Source organism: Chiloscyllium plagiosum, chromosome 4, assembly GCF_004010195.1.
Source record: "Chiloscyllium plagiosum isolate BGI_BamShark_2017 chromosome 4, ASM401019v2, whole genome shotgun sequence".
Taxonomy (NCBI): domain Eukaryota; kingdom Metazoa; phylum Chordata; class Chondrichthyes; order Orectolobiformes; family Hemiscylliidae; genus Chiloscyllium; species Chiloscyllium plagiosum.
In genome coordinates this window covers 34,575,428-34,599,665 of record NC_057713.1, presented here as the reverse complement: position 1 = coordinate 34,599,665, position 24,238 = coordinate 34,575,428, and the positions used below count along the sequence as shown (strand labels likewise).

The window sequence follows — 24,238 nt, the reverse complement described above, 5'->3', positions numbered from 1 at the left end:
CCTCGGAATACTTCAACCCCAGGGCATCAATGTGGACTTCAACAGTTTCCTCATTTTCCCCTTTTTCCCCCTGCCTCACCCTAGTTCCAAACTTCCAGCTCAGCACTGTCCCCATGTCTTGTCTGGATTTGTCCTACCTGCCTATCTCCTTTTCCACCTATCCACTCCACCCTCTCCTCCCTGACCTATCACCTTTATCCCCTCCCCCACTCACCTATTGTACTTTATGCTACTTTCTCCCCACCCCCATCCTCCTCTAGCTTATCTCTCCATGCTTCAGCCTCTCTGCCTTTATTCCTGATGAAGGGCTTTTGCCCAAAACGTCGGTTGTTTTTTTGGTTGTTTTTTGCTGCTCCTTGGATGCTGCCTGAACTGCTGTGCTCTTCCAGTACCACTAATCCAAAATTATTCTTTATGTAATCATTGCCATAATTTAGGAAATCCTGCCACCAATGGCACACAGCAAACTGCAATGGCCAATAGCCAGATAATCTGCCTGTTGTTTGATTCAAAGATAAGTATTGGCAGGTCACCAAGGGAAGCTTCTCTGCTCTTCTGACTTTTATTGGTCAAGGGTATTGAGTACAGGAGTTGGGAGGTCATATGGCAGCTGTACAGGATATTGGTTGGGCCACTTTTAGAATGTTGCGTGCAATTCTGACCTTCCTATCGGAAGGATGTTGTGAAACCTGAAAGGGTTCAGAAAAGATTTACAAGAATGCTGTCAGGGTTGGAGAATCTGAGCTATAAGGAGACACTGAATAGGCTGGGGCTTTTTCCCTGGAGTATCAGAGGTTGAGGGGTGACCTTTTATAGACGTTTACTTTAAAAATTATGAGGGGCATGGATCGGATAAATAGACAAGGTATTTTCTCTGGGGTTGGAGTCCAGAACTAGAGGGCATAGGGTGAGCGGGGAAAGATGAGATCTCAGGGGCAACCTTTTCAGATGGTGTTGCATGCATGGAATCAGCTGCCAGAGGAAGTGGTGGAGGCTAGTACAATTGCAGTATTTAAAAGGCCTCTGGATGGGTGTCTGAATTGGAAGGGTTTAGAGGAATGTGGGACATGTGCTGGCAAATAGGACTGGTTTACTTTACCATATCTGGTTGGCATGGACGAGTTTGACCGAAGGGTCCATTTCCGTGCTGTACATCTGACTCTATTCTCTTACTACATTCAGCAGATGAGTCTCAATTGAAAGAGGGAAACTTAGTATGGCACTCCTTTGTTGTATGCTGGAGCATAGACCTAGTTCCTGCTTGAACCCCATAGCAGGATTTAAATCTGAAACCATGTGACTGAAGGGAAGAGTGTCACCAACTGTCACAGTTGCCAGAAAGAACTGAACAGTCAAATGGTGAGGCCATTAGATAGCCTTAAGGTGATAGACTTGTTGGTTCTAAAAGACTTTCCCTATTGTATGTAATAGGACAACACCACTTAACCATTATTTCCTCATGGTAGCACTGTGTGGCAGGGAATAGCACAAACCCTTTCATAGATCTCAAGTGATCTTTGCTGTTGTAAGTGTTAAGAACATTTTATCAATAAATTACCAACATGGGAACTTCAAAATGTCAGCACATGCCTCCACACACCTTTTGAAGGAGAAGAATGTGGGTTCAAATAATACTCTTGTCTGCCTGAACAACTGATCCAGGCTGACTCTGCAGGTACAACTGAGGGAATGCTGCACTGTTGGAGATGCCACCTTTTCAGATGAAAGTTTAAACCTGGCCACACTGGTAAATGTGAATCCTTTTGTGAGACCATTTTAAAAGAGCAGAGGGGGTTGCAAACTGGCTGCTGTATTTCTTAAATTGCATTAGTGACTATTTGGCTAGTTCTAGAATATATCTAATTTAGATACCCTGAAGTTGTGAAACGCACTAACAAGTGCAAGTTCTTTCTGGTTCAGTCTTGTCCCAGCAGTAGTGACAACTTTTATTATCCTAATGCCTTCCTTGCTTCATTACAATGCTGTACTTGTCCACTACCACTTTGAGATGTATGCAATCCTTTAAGGTGTTTGCTTGCAGTAATGTAAAGATTTCCCCTCCAGGGTCTGCTTATGGATTCTTGTGTTGGATCAGCAAAGTCAGTCCTGTCCAGTGTTTGTATTATTGGATTGGCAATCCAGATAATCGAACTAGTAATATAAAGAACTACACTTCACTTCAACTAAATTAAAAATTTAACTTGCAGGTAAAATCTAGAAATAAAAAGCAGACATCAGTAAAAATGACCAAGCTACCAAATTGTCATTTAAAAATGCTATTGGTTCACTCACTCAACTTCAGCAAGAAACCTACCATCACTATCCAGTTTGTAACGTAAGACCCACTGCATTATAATTCCAGAAAAAGGCCCACCACCACTACTTGGAACAAATCGCAATTTGGCCTTCAATACAGGCCTTTTAAAATTAAGTTCAGGATCCAGAAAATGATTCTGGAGGAATCTGTCTGAAAGTTTGGGACTCTGCCTTTATCTGAAAATAAAAATTTTTAAACTCTTTACTTGTTGTTACTGTGTTTTTAACATCTTACTCATTGTCAATTTGTGTGTGAGTGACCCTCTTCAGTCTGTGTTGGGCTGACCGCTTTTGTTACTTTTCAAAACCATACAATGCAATATCTGAGTTGATCACAAGAGGGTGCTCCTCAGTTCATGCCTTTCTGAATAAATGTTATGGCTGAGGGTGGAGCTTAGTCATTCCTATTCCTTGCCTGCATGTACACTTCAAGTGTTTAGATACTTGTGCAAACAAGGAGGGAGTAGACGCTAAAGGGCAAAATACAGCAGATGCCAGTAATCTGAAATGCAAACAGTAAGTGCAGGAAAAACTCAACAGATCTGGCAGCTTCTGGAGAGAAACAACTAATATTTCAAGACCAACATCACATAATAAGCCCTTCAGTCTGTCTGCTTTCTCCTTTTTCAGCCTCCTGTCTCTTGTTCATGCGCTCTACTGAATTCCATCCAACCAGTTTTTGTACCATGTCCCGCAATCCTGCTGACTGCCTTCATATCAGACCATATATACTTTTCAGACCAATAATTACTTGTCTCTTGAACTGAAATTTACTGACTCTCAGTGCCTTTCCATGTAATGTAATATAGCCCAATGTTAATTATTCATTGGTTTTGCCATTGCATTTGTACTAGTCACTTGTTTAACTCTTGATCAAGGGTAATTGTAAACTTACCAAAAGGAACAATGTGTTGATTTTTTTCAATTTTCTTTTTTAAAAATCAGGTTAATGCAAAATTTTTTAAACCTGAAAACAAAACTGTCTTCACCACATATACCTTGGATCATCAAGGGGGAATGGTCTTGCTGCATAAGATCAGGTGACCATAACTAAGTGCTCTACATGAGGTCTGGCAAACACTTTCTATAGCAACACTGTAGTCACCCTTTTTGTCCTCTGTTCCCAACTTATTGGAACCGATGTGGAATGGAGCTGTTTAGGGGTTTGAACATTGAGATTTGTGGTAGAATCTAATGAGAATTCTGCCAAGGCCTATCTCTGACTTCCAACTCTATGCTTTTGTTTAGTTGAGATGAGTTTGTTTGAGCAGGGGCATTGTCAAATTGAAAGGATTGCAGTTTGTTAAACATTTTAACACAACACTTTTTAATATTCAGCTTCCTGTCTTGCCGAACAAGCTAGAATTCAAAACTCTTACATGGAAGTCAGTGGTTATCTGGCAACCTCTGTCTGCTACTTTTCTCTCAAAGACTGGGTTGGACACTGACATTAGCACCTCACCCTATTTTTGTAGACATTGGTATCTGACATTTACCAGTCAAAGAACTCTCCTGGCACAAATCGAATCCACTTGCAGTACACTTCTGCACTTTAATGCTGCACCAGCAACAATAAACCAACTATAAACTGTTGCTTATTGTCAGTACTTAATCACTTTGACCCTAACTGGATGCTCCAACATCTCTGCCTTACATTGCTTTAACTTCTAGCACTTTTTTTAGTCACCTCAGCTAAAGATACCAGACTCCTATTATTTCTGCTTTGGCTTGCTACTTAGTGCAGACACAAAGCCAGGAAGCTTGTCATGGTGGTCAGCAGGCTGCAGTCAATTCAAGGGAGAATTTTGCTGTGCTCAGGGTCCTGGCACAGTAAGTCAATGGAAGCTTCCAATACCAGTCCAGGGATTTGGAAACAGTCAATTAGCTGCTTGGGACTATCAGTCATGATGTCACCTAAAAGGGTGAGCAACTGAATGTTGAGCAAAGTCTACTGACCTGTGTAACAACCTCTGACCAGGTTGGCGTGGTCTTGTCATTGCCTCAGAGGTGAATGCATTGCCCTGTACAGTAGGATCTTTAAGCCACACAGTGGGGTACCATTGGCTGGGTGTACAAATGGCTTTGTAAGATGATGCCACGCTAGGGATAACCACTCACGTAAAATCCAATGCATAAAGCATTGTTCCAAGGACAGTGGTAAGATGGGGCACAAGTTGGGCAAGAGGAATGTCATGGAGTGGATAGGTAGTTAATGAAGTGATTTTGGTAAGATGTAGTGAGAAATCACTGGGCTTCATGGTATAAAACCCTCCAATGAACACTATGCAACTTGCACTCAAAGGTTCTGCCCAACGTTTGTCAATACGTGACTCCAGTGAACCAGTATGATGTGGTATTGTGGATACTTATTCTTTAAAAAAAAACTTAGTTATATGTATGATTTTATACCAAGCCACCTCTAATTTTTTGACCCTGGTTGGATAGGTTATAGAGCATTGGCAAGGTCAGTGCCTGAATCCATCTTTATTGGAGCATGGTGCCATGAAGCATTCTAAAATACACCATGGGTGGAATAAGCTCTCCACTAATAGAGCACCAAGAGTTAAGTGAAATCAAGGACTGGAAAAATGCTTCAGTAAAGCAGCTGTAACTATAATGCTTCCTTATAAAAATAAAATTAGATGGGCCTGTGCCAACCTGCAATGAGGAGAGCTGTCAAAAATGGTCTATTGCCTTCAACTAAGCCAATAATGTCATAAGGTAATGATGTCATCAAGGCTGATTCTGAAGGGAAATGGGCTTGGTTAGAGTATCTTTGGGACTCCTCTGGAGACTGGAAGGCAGTATATGTTCGAATATTGGCCTTTCACCTCCTTGATCTGGCTCCAAATCCAGCCAAGACTGATGGGATGGAAAATCAGTGTGGGTTAAAACCATTTTCATTCCTCTTCTTGACCTAGGTTCAAATTTGTATGATACATAAGGGATAAAGGGATCTCTTTCCCTCCCTGTCTGCCTCTGATTTTTGAGCTGTTTGCTAATCTCTGCTTGTCTCAATTTGTGTGGTTTTTCTTTAAACTTTATCGTCACCATGTGCATGGGTAGTTGCGATTAGGAGTGGTAAGGTGGTGGTTGGTATGCCTGAGTGCAGGGGGGCCCAAAGAGGTATGCACATATTAAACTGCAGGGCTTGGGGGCAATTGGACCCTCAAGGGAGGAAACCCACCTGGGTCCTTGGTCTCTCTCTGCACACAGCCATTGACTCAAGTGGACCCTTGGGCTGCTGGAGAAAGGCCCCTCCAAGATGCTGGCACATTCACTACACAGTGGGGGTGGCCAGCCTAGCACGATCAACATGCTAGCAACCAGTTTAACATTATCTACTATAAATAGACCCTCCAGTCTGAAAACCTACCTCCTTGCAGCAGGCAACCAAGCTTTCAGACCCAGGTCCCAACTGTACTTCTGAATCCCCTGCCTCCATTCCTACCACCCAGTATCTAGTTAGAGGGAGCTGTTCTTTATCTTTTTTTAATTCTGTCCTCTGCAGAGATTCTAGGCACGATTTCTATTCCATATCTCTGCCTTCTGTGAAGACATTATTTTATCTTTAATGATCTGAATTAGTCAGTCATACAGCATGGAAACAGACCTTTTGGTTCAACTAGTCCACGCTGACCATGTTCCCAAGCTAAACAAGTCCCACCTATCTGCACTTGGCCCGTATCCCTCCACCTTTTCCTATTCATGAACTTATCCAAATGTCTTTAAACCTTGCAACTGTACCTGCATCCACCACTTTCCTGCAGTTCATTCCACATACGAACAACTCTGCTTTTTTTTTTTAAAAGTTGCGTCACCTGTCCTTTCTTAAGCTCTCGCTCACGCTCTCGCTCCTTTTTAATGTGTCCCCTAGTTTTGAAGTCCTCCACATCCCCCACCCCAGGGAAATGACCCTTGTCATTCACTTAAAACTTTTTTCTATGCCCCTCATGATTTTATAAACCACAATATGGTCACCCCTCAACCTCCCACCCTCCAGTGAAAAAGGTCAGCCTTTCCAGTCAGTCTTAACTCAAACCGTCCATTCCCAGCAACATTCTGATAAATCTTTCTGAACCTCCAGTTTAATAATATCTTTCCTCCAAGTGTGAACAGAACTGAACACTACTCCAACTGTTAGTACCTGGTGCAGGTAGAGAAGACACTTGCTTACCTATAGGTTTGTGACACAGGGTTACTGAAGTTGTTAGGACAGGATAGGCAAGAGCTAGATGTGCTTATGATATCACTTTCCCCAGAAGTCATTTACTATTTTAAGGAATGTTCTTGAAACAATAAGTATTACTGACAGCTGAGGTCAATAGCATTGGATTAAATATATAGGGCTAATTTTTTTGGCTAAGTCTGACTTGAAGTTTTCTTAACTTCAAGCCATGAGGCCTAGTGAGTGTTCTCTCCATCTTGCATCATGGCAGACTGAAGTCAGTGGCCTGCTTTGTGGGAGAAATCTAGAGGGCCCTGCTGGATGATGTGGCACAGCTGGGAGTTCTTCTGACCCCAGGACTCTGCCAAGCTGGTCTGAGTTTGCCACCTAGCTTAGTGGTCTTCTCCATCTTGAGGAATATCATTAATGTAGGCAGGTCAGTGGCCTTCCAACAGCCCCCTAATGTGCCATCTTTTCAATATCTCCCACTTGCTCTATCTGCTACAGTACCAACCTGCCACCAAGGCTTGTGCTCTATTGCCTGCAACATCTCCCTTGCTCTCTCCCACTTTTGACAGGATCAACTTTGCATAACCTCTGCTGTCTACTGTCTCTCTTGGCACAACTGTGTACCTGCACCAACAGTAAAAGCTGTGCCACTGCTTTCATCCTTTATAATACCTGCCTCATGCACCCTCAAGGACAACAGGCCATAATAAGGTGGCGAGAATCTGTCATTCAGCTCCTTCCCTCTTGAGAGATGGCTGATTCTGATCCCTAACAGGGCCTGGACTGAGCAGAGGTGTACACTGCTGGGAAACTGGGCAAAGGCTGTCCTCATCGACTGACACCTGTTGACAACTGCTGAGCTCCCTGGTGGTGTCTGTTAGCTAGCAAGACAAAACTGAAGTTCTATGAGCCTTAGTTCTGGCTGAGGAGGGTAAAGTGCAAAAAGAAGGCAAGCCAATTCAAGGTGGAAATGCTGAGAAACCAGATTGCTTGCTCGCTTACCGAAACTAAGCATGGAGATGTAGTCCGGTCCCATCTGAGCTGAATGCTTGTCTGAGTGCAGTGTTTTTGCTGCAACGTTACAATGATTGCCAGTGCAACATTAAATTGTAGAGCCCTCCTGAATGTGGATCAGACATGTGCTGAGTGTTCTTAGAGGCTCTGAAATGTTGGATGAAGAGTGCATGGGGCTAGTGCAAATGGAGTGTTGGTGCCTTTCTCAAAGATGAAAGTCCTTGAGAGCAGGTGGCAAGCCGAACTCACTGGTTTCCTTGAGATTTTTCCTAGCATCTTTAAGATGGGTGTCTGAATACTAATGAGTGAGGTGTGGCACTAAAGGCATTTAGCAATCGATGAGTGTCAATTGACATCTCTCTGGTGCCTAGGAAGAATCTCAACCATTTATGAAATGTGTGTATGATGGAGCAACATGATCCCAATTTGGAGATGGGCCTCACTGCACCTGTTACCTAATGTTGCTACACAACTTGCTAAAGGCCACATCTCCCATGCATTTCACCATCATTTTTGAACTCAAAATGCTGTACTTTTGGAAATACAGGTCTTACCGGATATGTTGTCTCTTTTTGTCTTTTTAGGGTCAAATATCAATAAAACTAGTACCTCACCACTAACTACAATACAAGAGATTCCTGTCATTGTTATGCTGGTTGTATGTGAGATGGAGTTGTGCTGAAGCAGTCTCATAGCTTTCAGCAGCGCACACCGTACAAAAAAAACTTCCTGATACTCAGTCATCCTCCAATGAGGGAGACCCTCCCTGGGAATTAGTAAGCAAATAAAATGGGGTTTCCTGCTGGGTTAATACTAGCAGTGGCAGGTTAAGCCCTTTTATTATATGGATATTCATTGCCCACAAGAGCTTCAACTTATTTTGGAATGGAAAGGCCATCCATTAGTCTTCCTGCCATGGACTTAATTGGGGTGGAGGTGGAAATATCAGTGTCCAACCACCACTGTCCCTGACTAAGTGCATTCTTTGGAGGTGCCAGTGTTGGACTGGGGTGGACAGTGTTTAAAAATCACAACACCCGGTTGTAGTCCAACAGACTTATTTGGAAGCACTAGTTTTCAGAGTAATGCTCCTTCAGGTGGTTGTTGAGTATATGATCGTATGACAGAATTTTATAGCAAACGTTTAGTGTGATGTAACTGAAATTGTTTTGAAAAAGGACCTAGATTGTTTAAGTCATCTTTTAGAATGGGCATGTTGGTTTCAGTTATTTCATGTAAATCCCACAACTTAAAGTTCACTTGAGAATGTAACTTTAACAATAGGTGCCATGTTGGCCCAGATAATGCACTGAAGGCATGACTTGGTAGGTGACTTGGATTAGCCCTGCACCTTTAATTTATTTTTTGGTCTTTCTCCCCTTCCTTCTGTTTTAGTGCTCTGTTCTGAGCCATCTTTCATCAAGAAGGGCTGTGCTGTGGAAACCTAAGCTGCTGTTGCGGATTCCACTTGGCAACTGCTAACTGCAGCATGTTTCAGATCAGCAGCTCTTGTTGGGAAGGCACAGAAGTGTCCATCACTCTGATACAGCAGTCTGGGTAGTATTCTCAGGAACATGATTTTTGCTTAAGTATTTGGTTAAAGAGCTTTGAATTTAAACCTTGGTTTTGTTGACCATTTTCATTCAGAAAAGCAATAGGATGTATATATGCTATAAAGTCTAAGACTAGAGTAATTGATGGAGTTTGATTTAGATAATCCTCTTCCTTTTTGCAACTTTTCTCTATCCAACACATTAATTGGACTAGTCTGTCTTCTGTTTCCCAGAAAGTGCTAGTTAAGCTGGGTAAGGGGTCACTTTCTGTGATCCTGTGTGAATGACCATCCCATCCCATCCAAGTAATAAGAGTCTATGAATTAGTCCCATTTCACAGGATGGAAACAAACCATTCAGCCCATCAGGTTTGCATTCCTTCGGAAAAGCATCCCACCCAGACCCGACCTCCTATCCTTTTGTAACCGTTTTTCCATGATTAATCCAGAGTTTGCACATCCCTGGATGCTATGAGCAATTTAGTATGGCCATTCCACCTATGCAGCCCATCTTTGGACTGAGGAAACCAGAGCACCTGGATGAAACCCATGCAGACACTGGGAGAATGTGCAAGCTCCATACAGTTAGGTTCATTTCCACCAGAGTCCCTGGTCCTGTAAGGCAGCAGTGCTAACCACAGAACTAATGCTCTTTCTGCCTTCCATTTCTCTCCACCCAACCATTTAGTCTCACTTCCCATGTGAATGTTTATTTTTTTTCTTAATGTTTTTAGGTATGGGATATCACATTGGGACTGAAATTGAAGTTTTCATTAACTAGTCAATTACCTGACCTCTGAAAAATGCTCGGCTCCAACTCTCTTACCTGAAATGAAAAGTTGTCTATTTCATCACACAGACCTCTCTCACATCTTAACCAATAAAACCTTTGCAAGTCTCACCTCTTTATTGTTCTTTCATGAATAACAATAGTAAATGAGATTCCAATCTTGCTTTAATTGTTTCAAAGACTTTTCCATGACCTCGATGAATTATTGAAAATATTCCAATAAGCTAGGAAGGACAATTGGAAAGAGAAATTGAATCTCAAAAATCTAGGTAGTCCTATAGCCAATGAATTACTTTTGGAGTTTATCCAATATTGGATGAAACAAAACCGCCATTTGCCCACAAGCAGCAATGGGATAATGGCCAGGCAATTTCTTGTTGATGTTAATTGACAGATAATATTATCCAGCTCCCAAACATGAACATCACTTGTTCTGGGATTGACCTATGAAAGAACTGAAACCAACGTGATCATTCTAAAAGATGAGACTTAACAAACAATCCAATTCTTTTTTTCAAAATATAATTTCAGTTGCATGACTAAACTTTTTGCTATAAATGGTGTCTCAATCTTTTACTCCACAATCACCTGATGAAGGAGCAACACTCCGAAATCTAGTACTTCCAAATAAACCTGTTCGACTATAACCTGGTGTTGTGATTTTCTTTTAACCATTTAATATCATTGCTTTCTTTGAAATTAGTGCTTTGGGCTAACTTTCTTTTATCCTCCTCTGAAAGATAACTGATCCAAAAGCCCAAGACCCCCACACTCCGTGCTGCGCAAAAGTGTTAGCTTGGAATATTGCTCAGGCCTCTGAAATGGAACTCCCTCCGAGTTTGCCATTTGATTTGCTTTTTCTAAAGTTTGGGTTGGTGCAAATATTCTTCAGTGTCAGTAAGCTTGCAGCCTGACTTTGCAAAGCAATTCTCAACTGCCTAATGCACTGTATAAAGTGGCTGTCCCTCTACTGCTGTCAGCTTATTTCTGTTTGTTTCAGTGAAGGCTTTGGATTTTTCACTCTTGGACCACTTATTTTTGTCTAATCAACTACAAAAGATGTCAATCTAGACAGATTGTGGCCTCAGCTGGCCTTAACATACTTCTAGAAATGAACATCAGCAGAAAATCTGAATTTTCACCCTATCGACTACAAATAACCCTAGCTTACTGTTCAAATGAAGAATGGACTAAGGTCAGAATTTGGCTGTCTCCATTTCACGATGGAGACAGTTGTGAACTCTTGAGATGAATGGTTTGAGGTTGGGCTCCCTTCTGATTTCTTTACAACTCTCTCTTTTTTAATATAATCTAAACTAAATGTGAAAAGCTGCTTTAAGAGTATAACCACATGCCATTCATTTCCGTGTGGACTATTTTAATCACCTGACATTATTTAATTGGAAGTCCATGGCACACTTTTTCAAAATTTTTTTTCTGGGAATCTTTACAGATCGTCTCAGGATGAGTCTGAAAAGAAATGATCATGACCACCACCTCCAATCACTTTATTGTGGTGAATTTTCCATGTGATTTACAATTGCCCATAATGTATATAATGACTACTTCCATACCTCAAGTGCCTCAAACATTTTAGAAACAGGCAGTATTTCTTGAAGTCCTGTTACTGTTACCACATGCAAAATTGGTGTCCATTTTGAACAGCGGAGTCCCACTAACCATCTCAGGGGAGCTGGTTTTCACAATAACTAACTGCAAATTATTTCTGTCTTGACCATAGAGCTCTTTGTATTGACTTCATAACGTTTAAGATCAGAGTCATTTTTCACTTGTAAAAAGGTGATGTCACTGCCAGCTGCTTAGTACCAAGTTTGCAAGAATTGGCTAGAGGCAAATGGTTCTGCAGCTGAGAACTTTGGCTAATAGGAAGGAACTGTAGAGAGTTGATAGATAGTAGAGCACAATTTCTATGACACCTCATAGAAATTTGCAATTTCTATGACACCTCATTATGGAATAGCCAATGGTTCATAACCAACGAAATGCATTTGAGGCCCCCTCTCCCTCTCCCCCTGTTACACAGCAGCAATTTTACATGTGGCAAGATCCCAAAGACAGCAATGAGATGAACTGCCATTTGTATCTAATGGCAGCTGTTGATGTTTGGGCAACTCCCTTTTTTAACTTAGAGTTGTGGACAACTGCAACATCAACATAAACTACCAGGTACCCAACTGAACAGACAGAGCCTTACTTTAATAACTTGCCCAAAGAACTGCAAATTTCAAATTTTCTTTTGAATTATGGACAACATGGATGACCCCAGCATTTACTGGGCTGGAGAAGATATCAATGGTATAGGTACTGCAGATATTTCAAACAATGCATAATTGCAATTAGAGCATAACCTATAAATTTATGGTCATGTAGCAGAAAGCAGTGCAAAGCTATAACCTCCTGATTTGATTCTAGCATAGGAGCTACCCTCCAATACATCGAGTAAAGATGGGCAAATAGAGTTGAAGTGCAGATAATCTGTTCTCTCATTGAAAGGGTGAAGCTAAATGATGAAATGTCCTCCCATTCCTTACATTCTACCAGGACTGGTAGAAAAATGAAGTGAGCTTCAATCCAGATCTAATGCATTAAACACCTAATCTGGGAGTGTTTTGATGAAACAAAATAGAGGAGGATCCAGTATTGAGGCCACACTGCAGTCTAGAATCGTATGCTATTGCATATTATGTGGAATGGGGGTGTGTAGCTTATGGTAAAAAAATTTCTTTGAGGAAGAATGTCCTTTTTTTTTCTCTCCAATTTCAACATTAATGTCATTTTTTCTTTTTCCTCGTTCTGCTTTCCTTCACAGTTTAACTGGTAATGAACCACTCACCATCTTGCCTCTGACTCAAGAAACCGAATTGACACACGGGAAGGCTCACTTCAAGGTCTGTGACCGTCTGAAGCTGGAGCGGAAACAACGGCGAATGTGCCGGCGGGACCCTGGAGTGGCAGAGACCCTCATGGAAGCAATCAGTATGAGTGCCCTTGAGTGTCAGTACCAGTTCAGGTTTGAGAGGTGGAACTGCACCCTGGAGGGGCGGTACAGGACAAGCCTTTTGAGGAGAGGTTAGTTGGAGCTCTTCCTGTACTGTTCATTCCTTAATATCCTGTGTCACCTTCACTGTATAATTGCTGTACAATGTATTTTTGAGAAGTAAGGTGGGAGAAGGGTTGCTGACATTCCAACACTGGCTCCAGCTATGACCCATTCCCAATAGACAGTGGTTTTCTGTTTGAATGTAACAGATTCAAAACAATCCTATGAAATATAGGGCTGGATTTTATTGTATTTTTGGCCTCACTTTTTTATATTTTGACTGAAGCTAGAAAATATGAATAGCCAACCCACTCCAAGGAGGCTGTTGGGAGAGTTTTAAATATGATATTGCTATTCTTCCCTTAATTCAGTGTACAGATTTGAGAGCAAAGTTAACAATGACACTTTATCTATTGCATTTGGACACTTGTATTCAATACATCAACTGTGTGTACTTCACAAATTCCAGTTATTAAAATAATTTACCCTCAACAAATCTGTTCTGCCTTTCTTTAACCTGCCTTTTCCTAAGTGGATATTAACTTAATCCTGAATCATTATTTCTAAAAGCTCAACTGAACCATGGATGCTGGAAATCAAACTGCTGGAAAACTTCAGCAGGTCTGGTAGTATCTTGGAGGGAAATCAGTTAACATTTCAGAACTGAAATTACTGGACCCAAAACATTAACTCTGTTTTCTCTCCACAGATGCTGCCGGACCTGCTGAGTTTTTTTTTCCAACAATTTCTTTTTTAAAATTTCTAGAAGCCTTATTATCAATGTTGAGCAAATTGATTTTGTAGTTTCTGGGTTTATCTCTACACCCATTATTTTCTTGAATAAGAAAATGTTTGATTTTCCAGTAGTGACACCACCCAGAGTCTCTAAGACTGAACTTATTAAATTGTGGACGCACTGACCATATCTGTGGATACATCCTATCCTGGCCAGGCTCCTGATACAGACTAAGTGTAGATAACCTATCCAATATCTACTCTTTTTTTTATATACCATTTTAAACCCACCGAGTTTCTAAGCAACCTCTTTCACCATGCAATAGACAGCATCTCTCCTTCCTGCCTAATTGCAGAAGGTAAATGTGAACTGTGCTCAACCAGTCTGCTTGTTTGAAAGCCTAAACAGTGCCCAGGCATACATGTGATTCTGCTATTGGACAGTACTTACTAAATCAAGACTGCTATGAATTTAGAGGAAACTAATTTAATATCAGTCAAACTTGCAAGTGCTTCATTAGTATGTGCTAGAAGATACAAATATACTCAACCAGAACCTCGCGTAAGAAGAGTTTCTGCATAAACTTTTCATTGTCATTTAACCCCTTTAATTTTTGCAGCATTCCTGTAGCAGACGCCTGATAGGTCAGTCAATCTGTCTCAGCAAGGACTAACATCGACAGTTAAAATGCTTTGGTTCCTTAGCTATAGCCAAATAGTCTCTTTGATCCCTCTAACATATCCTTTCCCTCTTGCTCTGCAATGTTCTCTTCAATCAATACTGCCACCACTCCAATTTTCCTACCTTGAACCATTTTGTACCCAGGAATATTTAATATCAAGTGCTATTATTTTATGAACCAGGCTTGTTATAGCTACATATTTCTATATTGTAATCTTTACCCTTAAACTTAGTGCAATAAATAAGATGGCTTTTTCATTCACATGCACAGGAGTCCAGGTTTAAACTTTACTGTTCCCTTCCTTACTCTGAAACTCAACTCCCCAATAACTCACTCCCTCCTGTACCATGATTTGTGTTCTCCTTGATCCTGTGCACCTTGGTCTTTTCTTTTTGATATTACCTCCTTGTTCCCACACCCCTGCTAAGTTGCATTGAACCTTTCCCAATAGCAAACTGGCCCACAAGGAAATCAGTCCCAGTTATTTGTGTACCCTGTCCCTCCTGTATAGGTCCCATCTCTGCCAGAGCCAGTCCCTAATACCATGCATCTGAAGCATTTCCTTTTTTTGTTTTATGTCTACTCCATGTGCTTGCACATTGGACCAAGTAATCCAACCAGTTACTACTTTTGAAGGCCTGCATGTTGATTTCTTGCCTAACTCTCTGAATTCTGACAGAATGACCACATCCATCCATCTTCCTATGCCATTTCATACAAAGATGGGACCATGTCTATTCTCCACCCCAGCCACCATGGAATGGCCTAAGAATGTTGCTATTTCATAGATTTGCAACCCAACTGATCAAATTTGTCCAATCCCAAATGACCTCCATTATTGCCACCCCTTCATTCAGCATCTCCACACTGATCAATATCCGTGCCAGTCCCTTATTTGACCTTCCTCCCATTGCCTACTATTGAGACCCTCACTGATCTGCTCCTCACCCAATTGGTAATTCAGATTGTCAGTCACTTGGTGTTCAATTGGTAAGTGATATGCTGTTGAATTAAATTCAACATATTGGGGAATCTTTAATACCAAGGATTTCTTCCACCTCGTGCTTGACCCAGAAACCAGTCATGTAACAGCTGAAATTTGTTTTAGTCCTTTGCTGTTTATTTGTATCCACTTTCCCTTTTTATCCCTTGACTTTACTCAGGTCAGGTGATGGGTTAGGACTCTTAAAGCTGTTCCTTGCACTTTTTTTTTTCTTGAAATAAACTGGAATATGCTTTGAGGGCCAGGCTATCCTGCAACTAAAGTACTATGCAAAGTCCTTTCTTTTTTTTGTAAATTTGGTTTTCAGTGTCAGCTTGGCTCAAAGACTGGTTGGAATGCAGTCAATCTCCATTTTAACAAATAAACATCTTGAATGGAGGGCCAATGACCATTTGTTCTTAAACAGTTTTCTTTGTCTAAAATTTCTCTCTGTCTCTCTGTCTCTCTTCCCCTTCTCTCTCTCCCTCCCTCAATGAGGAGAACCTCTGGTGGTGGAAAGATTTGGGAATTATGGGTCAATCATCTGCTCCTCCCAGGCTCTGGCATTTGGCGTGGGTTATGTCTGAAATGACTCACATACTATACTCCAGACTGTTTGGATTCTTAAAGAAACCCATCAAATTTTTCTTTGTATAAATCAATAGTAATTGTTTCTACCTGCTACAAAGGTCACTCACTCACACACTCCAGAACTAGGAGCACTTTCTTGAAAATAGGTTATTTACTTGAACACTTGACTATCCTTCTGGAGATGTGACTGTAGCAACCTGTCGCCCAATTCAAGGTATCTATCAGGGACAGCACCAAAAATGTACAGCCTGCTACTGGAAACCATCGTTCTCAGGAGATTGGTTTCCCTGATCAATACTATGGGTGAACTGGAGAGATGATCTATGTTTAGATTTTAAATGTGGTGAGCTCAATCGTGTGTAGTAAATAGACATGAGCCATGGCACTATTCTGCATTCTAATTCAATTCGAAAGTGAACAGTCTTGCTCAAAATCCAGGGTGGATGTCGGAAATTAAATATCACACTGGAGTAATGGGTATTTTTCTTGGATTGATATGGAGTCACATTTCTGGAACAAGGAAAGATTTTAGCGGCAGTTGAAGTTGTGCTGCATTTGCACTGGTATGGATGAGGAAGCTCACTGACCATGTACCATACCAGTGTATTATCTGACAAAAGGAGGGCAAGTGTCATTAGCCCGAGATGTACATTTTTAAAACCTAGAACCAAGGAATCGAGTGGGGAAGATAATGACAAATGGAAGGAAAATTTGCAGAGGAAAGATTACCTAGATGGAGAGAAACAGATGTGGGAATGATAACAGGCCAAAGGGAACCAACCAGAGGTAAAAAGACCTACAATCAGGTCTGAAAGGGGTAGATGGAGAAAGAGGGAAAAGGCACGGAGGGTGACACAGGACATACAAAGTACTATTACATTCCTTTCCTAAATGTATATTTTGTAACTGAAACGTGAGAAAATGTCTTTGGAAGCTAAAATTTGGAAGTGTCTCCAGAGTAAGTTTTAAAAAAACTACAAATGAGTAGGAGAAAGACTCAGACTCAGTAAAGCAGTAGAATGAAAGTGAATAAGAACATCAAGTAATGCAGACCCATGGTAAAGTTACTGGGATTTGCACTGCCCAGGTATTCAGTGCACAAGTGCCCAATCAAGCTGAGCATGATAACATGATCAGCTCATTGTAATTTTTTTATGGTGGAGACATGGGGATTTTGCAGCTGGATCACTGGCCAGTGGCTGCCTGTAAAGTGCTTCATTTACTTTTTGTTCCTTTTTTTTTTAATACAAAGGCCCCATGCAAAAATTGGCTGTATTAGGACATGGGGCAACTGAGCCAATAATGAAGGATGGTCCCTGTTAACTAAAAGCTTTACTCTGGAGTTAAATAGAATTGGCTTTCATTGAGTTGTGATTCATTTGTCTACAGCACTACTCAAGGTGTCCAATAACACTTTAAAGTGTTTTAATTCTGAAATAAATTTGGGTTCCTGATGAACACAGTTGAATACAAGGTAGAACTATACTACTTTCTGCATTTACTGGTATTTATCCCTACCTGGTGACTAATGGCACCCTCTGGTCACCATATGATTATCCTTAGATCTCTAAGCATTCTCTGAATATCTGACCATATTTCCTGCCCTGGGGGAAAAAACTTAAGTGGAAGTTGGTAAAGGGTGCCCCTATACTGAGAGAAATGACAGTGGCAAATATTAAAAACTTGGATGGATAAATGTACTGCTAACATGCACGGACAGTGTCAGTGCTTCTGAACTTTAACCTGAAGAGTGCAGTTCAACAAGACAAATTAAATTCAATTTTCCAGACTAAGTTCTGGCAATAAATTGTTGACATGCATTGAAATGTCTGGACTATTTACTCCAGTACCATATCACTTTTGTTGATTTTATTAATTGCAATCTGAAGTGGCCTAGCAAGCCATTCAGTTGAACTAGGCTGTTGCACTGTGGTGATTTAAGAAAGGTGACTTACTATCACCATTTTGGCCCACCTGTGAAGGACAATAAATGCTGGCCCTGCACCAGATCACAGGAAGAAATCGCAAAAAAACTAATATGGAGCAGAGCAAGGGGCTTGAATTCTTCATGTTAGGCAGCACAGTGGCTCAGTGTTTAATACTGCTGCCTTACAGCACTGGTGATCCAGGTTTGATTCCACCCTTTGGCAACTGTCTGTATGGAGTCTACAGTCTTCCTGTGACTGTTGGTTTCCTTCCTTAGTCCAAAGATGTGCAGATTAGGTGGATAGTCAATGCTAAATTCCCCTATAGTGTCCAGGGATGTGCAGACTAGGTGGATTAGTGTGATGCTGGAAAAGCACAGCTGGTCCGGCAGCATTCAAGGAGCAGGAGAGTTGCTATTTCAGGCAAAAGCTCTTCCTGATGAAGGGCTTATGCATTAAACATCAATTCTCCTGCTCATAGGATGCTACCTGACCTGCTGTGCTTTTCCAGCACCACCTTCTCAACTCTAATCTCCAGCATCTGCAGTCCTCACTTAGGCTAGATGGATTAGCCATGGGAAAATGTAGGGTTACAGGGATAGGGTAGGGAAAGGGTGAATGCTCTTCAGAGGGTCAGTGTGGATTTGATGGCCCAATGGCCTGCCTCCGCAGTATAGAATTCTGATTCTACATTGACAATTAGTGTCAAACCCTGCTTGAGCACTCGAGTTACTTTTTTTGGATAACGTCCATTTCTGTGTCTGTGTGTGGCTCTCTTTCAGTGATGAAGATAGACAGTGATACATATATCAGAAAAGAGCAGACTGAGAAAAAAGGCCAATGAAGACTTCCAGACAGGAATTGACAGGCAGATTAGTGCATGAGGCAGCCTTGGTATTTGAACCCATAATCAAGAGGCTAAGGAGCAGACCTCAATTGTTTCTTCCACTGAAACAACTATTAAACTTGACTTTTCATATTTTTAATGAGAAATTAATATAGCATTTTTGTCCAAGAGGACAAGTACATTTGACTGTAATTATTTTTTCCATTTTGAATTGCCTTGCCAGCAAAAAGGTTATGAGTTTATTACGGCACATCTGGCATACAGCATGCTGATTTATGAGCCTTGGTATGACTTCTGCAAGCTGTACACTTCAGAAACTCCATGTATGCAATATTATCTAATTAAAAATTAAATTGCACACTTTGCTTTCTCTCTTATAAAACATGTGCAAAGAATAAAAGAATCTCTCACCACAAACTTGTGACTTGTCCAATATCAGATAAAACTGACTAATAGTCAAGATGTTGCCCACTTGTTGTACAAGCTGTTGTCCGAATCTAGCTCCAGCATTGTGGCAGATGCATTAAGCTGTGCACTTTCAACTGGGCAACTATATTCTGGAAAAAATGAGCTATGTTGATTAAGAAGTAAGATTGCTAAATATGATTATTGTGCTTTTTAAAATTTAGGTATGAAAATGGATTGTGAATGAGAAATTTTAGTGCAAGGAAGTGAAGCAGTGTCCCACTCTGGTGTTTTTTGGTGAGCATCAAGGCCTTGGGAAATGGTACAGGTTAACTAGAGTTTTAAAATAAAAATAAAAAGTCCCTTCACACTTCCATTATGCACAGGGTTCAATACTCAGCACTCTCTTCAATTTTGAGTATCTCACCCACTGTGTGATAGCAAACCATTTTCATGTAGAAAGGTTCAGCAAGGACAGGAGTTTTGGACTTGAAGATACCCAGCAGGATTCCGGTGGTCTGTGAGCTCATGTTCAGTAAGGTGGTTAGGTGTATATTTTCTAGAGAGGGGGAAGGAATGGCTGGACATTGGAATGCAATCGGTGTGGGGCCAGGAGATTAGAAAGAAATCTAGAGAATTAGGGCTAGGTCTTGTAATATGACTAGGCTGGGATGCTCTGAAGTTTGGTCCCAAGGTGGGGTTTAGGTGAGTAAGGTTGGGAATAAAATTGGACATTACCTGACTGGACAGAACTGACCAAGGACAGTTCTTTGCTTTTCTCCTCTACACAGCTTAGCACTGGTTTCACCAGAGGTTGTCAACCCTAGTACTTTCTGGTCAGGAGGATTAAAGCTTCCTGTTTGCATATATTAATAGACTTTTGACATGGTAAATATATCTGTTTGGCCCATACCAAAATGGTAGAATTCTGTTTGGCCCATACCAAAATGGTAGAATTCTGTTCACATGCCACAGACACCATTTTGGATACAAAATTGCACCTTGCAGCATTGGAAATATAGTTTGGAGCCAGTGTTGTTCCCCCACCCCACCCATACCTCCTTTTTAAGGTTTCTTTACAAAGATCTGGTGACAAGATCAGATTCCAAAAGCTTGAGAAAATTGTTCAGTTGGGCTCATTGCTTTCTTCTGTTGAGTCTATTTCACGTTACTATTAATTGTGACAATGTTAGCAGATTTCACAAAAAAATGTAGAAGATCCAAAAGGATGGAGATCACATGTATCTGAGCAACACTTTCCCAGAATAGGAAAGTGATTCAATCAATCTGTATAATGTGTCTTTTCTCAAATCCTACTTTTTCACATTGTAACATTGCAATTTGCCACACAGCTATCTCTTGGTGCCTCATTTTAATAAGACTGCCAACCCAGTAGAATTCTGATAATTTAATTTTTCTACTGTGGACTTGTACAGTTGCATGTTATTTGGTAATAGGCACAAGGCCCCTTGCTTATAAGCAAGAAGGGATAGAGAGGTACTGGGGAAAAGGGAAACTTTCCATTTGTCAGTTTTCACTATTAAAACTAAATTTTGAGTTCAACTTTGTAACCCATTAGCACATTTGTTTAACCACCATCCATATCTCTCCTCAATGTTACCATGGTAAGAGGGTTTTGCTTTGCATGCTAGATTCCCTGTTGTGTAGCCAGAATGAATTATTCTCTTCTGACTTGCATACAGCTGCCTGCATAGAGGGAGTTGCCTGAAAGGAACTTATCATAGCAGAATGGCCACACTAGCTGCCCTCTATCTTGGACATCTATGAAGGATCATGGATCACAGCATGGAGTCGTTCAGCCCATCAACTGCTGACAGCTTTTGCCAGTGCAATTTAGTTAGTCTTCTTCCCTGGCTTTTCCCTATGGCTCTGCAAGTGCCTTGCTTTCAGAGTTTTTGAAATTTCCTTTTCAAAAGCATGATTATAGCTTGTACCTACCACACTCTTAGGCTGTGTGCTCCAGACCCTAACCATGTGATAACAACTATTTGTCCAGAAACCTTCAAAGAGTGTCTTATCTCTTTTTCTAAATACAGAATTTCATTAACTTGATTCCTCCATAGGCTGCTTAACTCAGTCTTAAAGGCTTTAAAGTTTTTCCATGACCTTACCATCTCCTTTTCATTTTTGATTTTATTTATTGTCACATGCATTGTTACAATAGTGAAAAGTATTGCATGATGTCAATGCTCTCCAGCACCATCTTCTAATGCAGAAGTAAACCAGACAGAATATAAAATTAGGAATAAAGTTTAAAAATTCCACATTGCAGTCCTTCAGTGCTTAGCCATAAGACCGTAAGACATAGGAGCGGAAGTAAGGCCATTCGGCCCATCGAGTCCACTCCGCCATTCAATCATGGCTGATGGGCATTTCAACTCCACTTACCCGCATTCTCCCCGTAGCCCTTAATTCCTTGTGACATCAAGAATTTATCAATTTCTTCCTTGAAGACATTTAGCGTCCCAGCCTCCACTGCACTCTGCGGCAATGAATTCCACAGGCCCACCACTCCCTGGCAGAAGAAATGTCTCCGCATTTCTGTTCTGAATTTACCCCCTCTAATTCTAAGGCTGTGTCCACGGGTCCTAGTCTCCTCGCCTAACGGAAACAATTTCCATGGGCCTGGGTCCGATACTGAGACCAACATCAGCATAAAGCATTGGGCCAGCTTTGCTTCCCTTTGACCCACCACCACAGAACTGTGGTGCCATTCTTTGGCACCATCTTGCCTCTAAGGATTTTCCACTTGTGTTGAATCTAACTGTATAGTTAATCAGTTGGCCTTTGTGTTCACTCTCTCTACAGTTGGTCTCTTGAGCCTGATTTTTTATTTTTCATTCTCAGGTTCCGGTTAATGTAAGTCTTGTCAGAAGGTGGGGTGAGTTTTGGGTTTGTTGGTTAATGTCACTGCCATACAGCATAGACAGGCTTTTCCCTACGGCCGGTTGAGACTGGGGGAAAAAATAATGGAGAGAGCTGCATTATGACAGCTGGGGAAATTTCCCAGTGCTGAGTCTAGATATGAATTGATGATTCATTGAATAGAAGTTGTTGGGCGATATTTATTTAATAAATATATAAATTTTAATATTGAAGAAACTTCAAGGCTACCAATACACTACCAGTGGTGAAAAATCCCCACATACCGAGTGGGAGGCCATCAGTGTGAGTGTTCAGGGAGATTGGGGCTGGAAGCAATCTCCCAGCATGTCATAGGCTCCTACAAATGTCGTTCCCCCTCTTTCCGCCCCCCCCCCCCCACCATTAATATACCTATCCCACAATCCATTACATTGGCCAAGGCATTAAATATAAATTCATTCCCCACTCGCCTCAATTTCCCTCCTAGCCAAGCAACCCTAGAATTCAAGGCCATACCTATACTCTGACAAATGATCTATGGTTCAATGGAAGTGCTCTTGGCTCTTGATTTCTGGAAGATCCAAGGTACCCTAACCACTTGACATTCTAACCTCACACTTGCATTATACACTTAGCGACATTGATAGCTCCTGTGAAAGACTGTTTGTGCTGCTGGATATTTAAATCAGAGAATACTGCAACACTGCTGTGCAAAATGGAGTGTTGTTTGCCTCCCCTCCCTCCAGTACAAGGACACAGTTTGATTAGCAGGATAGTCTGTATTTTTGCATGATGCATAATTGGAATCTCCTGCCAGAAATATGGAGCTCTTTCTTGATGCAGCAATAATAGGAGCAGAGTGGCAATCCAGCTGACTGGCCCACTCTAGAAAGTCTGGCCCAAAGTTCATGCCCAGGATTGATACTGAGATGCCTCTGAGATGGGCAATAACCGAAGAAAATGAATTGTTTAGCGTCAACATTAAAAAGACTCTGCCACCCCCACTATGAAAAAGGCTGCAGATGGTGGCCAACTGTATCCTGTGGGATTCCACTACTGGCATTTTTCACTACTCAGGGTAGAGCCTGTGTCTGGCTCTGCACAGCACCCTCACTAAGAGCAGAGATGAGACCTAGAATATTGCATGTGTTGGAATCTTCATTTGACAGCTTTAGTGTACAAAGCAGCCCATATTGCCATCTGGGCTGCATTAACTTATGGTGCCTTCACTGGAAATACTGTGATGTAGAATATTTAGCAGTCAATTCCTACACAGTCTCTCAAGAGTAACCAGGTAATCTGTTTTGGTGATGCTTGATGAATAAGAATAGTTAGTTTTCCTTTGTAGACTCAATGGGCTGAAGGGGCCATTTTTAACTGTAAGCCTCTATGATTCTAAGTATTGGCTAAAATATTGATTAAACTCCCTTCTCATGAAAATATTCTCACAGGATCTTTTACTTTAATGTATCTGAAAGTCAACACTTTGGTCAGTGCAGCATTTGTTCAGTGATGTACTGGATTGTTAGTCTAGTTCCTCATGCTTTGAAAGGGAGACTCCTGGCATAATTTGAAATCAGACTCTTCACCTCTGTCATGCTTTCTGCCTTTAAACCTCTGGCTTTTAAACTCTAAGACTGAATCAAACATTCTGGATGACAAGCAAAACCTATCATTGCTTTAAATACTCCGACCTACATTTAATACCAAGAAGAATTAATTGATTTTGTTTCTCTCTAAGGTTTTAAAGAGACTGCCTTCCTATATGCCATTTCTTCTGCTGGATTGACTCATGCCCTTGCCAAAGCTTGCAGTGCTGGACGAATGGAGCGATGTACCTGTGATGAAGCTCCTGACTTGGAAAACCGGGAAGCTTGGCAGTGGGGCGGCTGTGGGGACAATCTCAAGTACAGCAACAAGTTTGTCAAAGAGTTTATGGGACAAAAGAAATCCAACAAAGATTTACGAGCCCGTGTAGATCTGCACAATACCAACGTTGGTGTCAAGGTGAGTGGTCACCAGTGACCAAGCTGACTTTGTTTTGAAGGGTGATTGAATCCGTAGTGTTCTGAAAGCAACACAAATGTTTAACTTGTATGAGTTCGTGGTAGTCTTGCTCCAGGGTTTGAGCACATTTGGGCGGCACGGTGGCATAGTTTGGGCGGCACGGTGGCATAGTGGTTAGCACTGCTGCCTCACAGCGCCAGAGACCCGGGTTCAATACCCGCCTCAGGCGACTGACTGTGTGGAGTTTGCACGTTCTCCCCGTGTCTG

General features: G+C 41.4%; 1 protein-coding gene across 7 annotated transcripts in view; it reads left to right on the top strand.

Annotated features, from left to right (window-relative positions):
- Positions 1–24,238, top strand: part of wnt9a (wingless-type MMTV integration site family, member 9A) — an 83,924-nt gene that overhangs the window by 15,095 nt on the left and 44,591 nt on the right. For all 7 annotated transcript variants that reach the window (XM_043687930.1, XM_043687936.1, XM_043687933.1 and 4 more), the window contains 2 exons: positions 12,680–12,939; positions 23,706–23,971. In XM_043687930.1, coding sequence (XP_043543865.1) covers positions 12,680–12,939; positions 23,706–23,971 — 526 coding nt within the window. The remainder of the gene's footprint in view (positions 1–12,679; positions 12,940–23,705; positions 23,972–24,238) is intronic.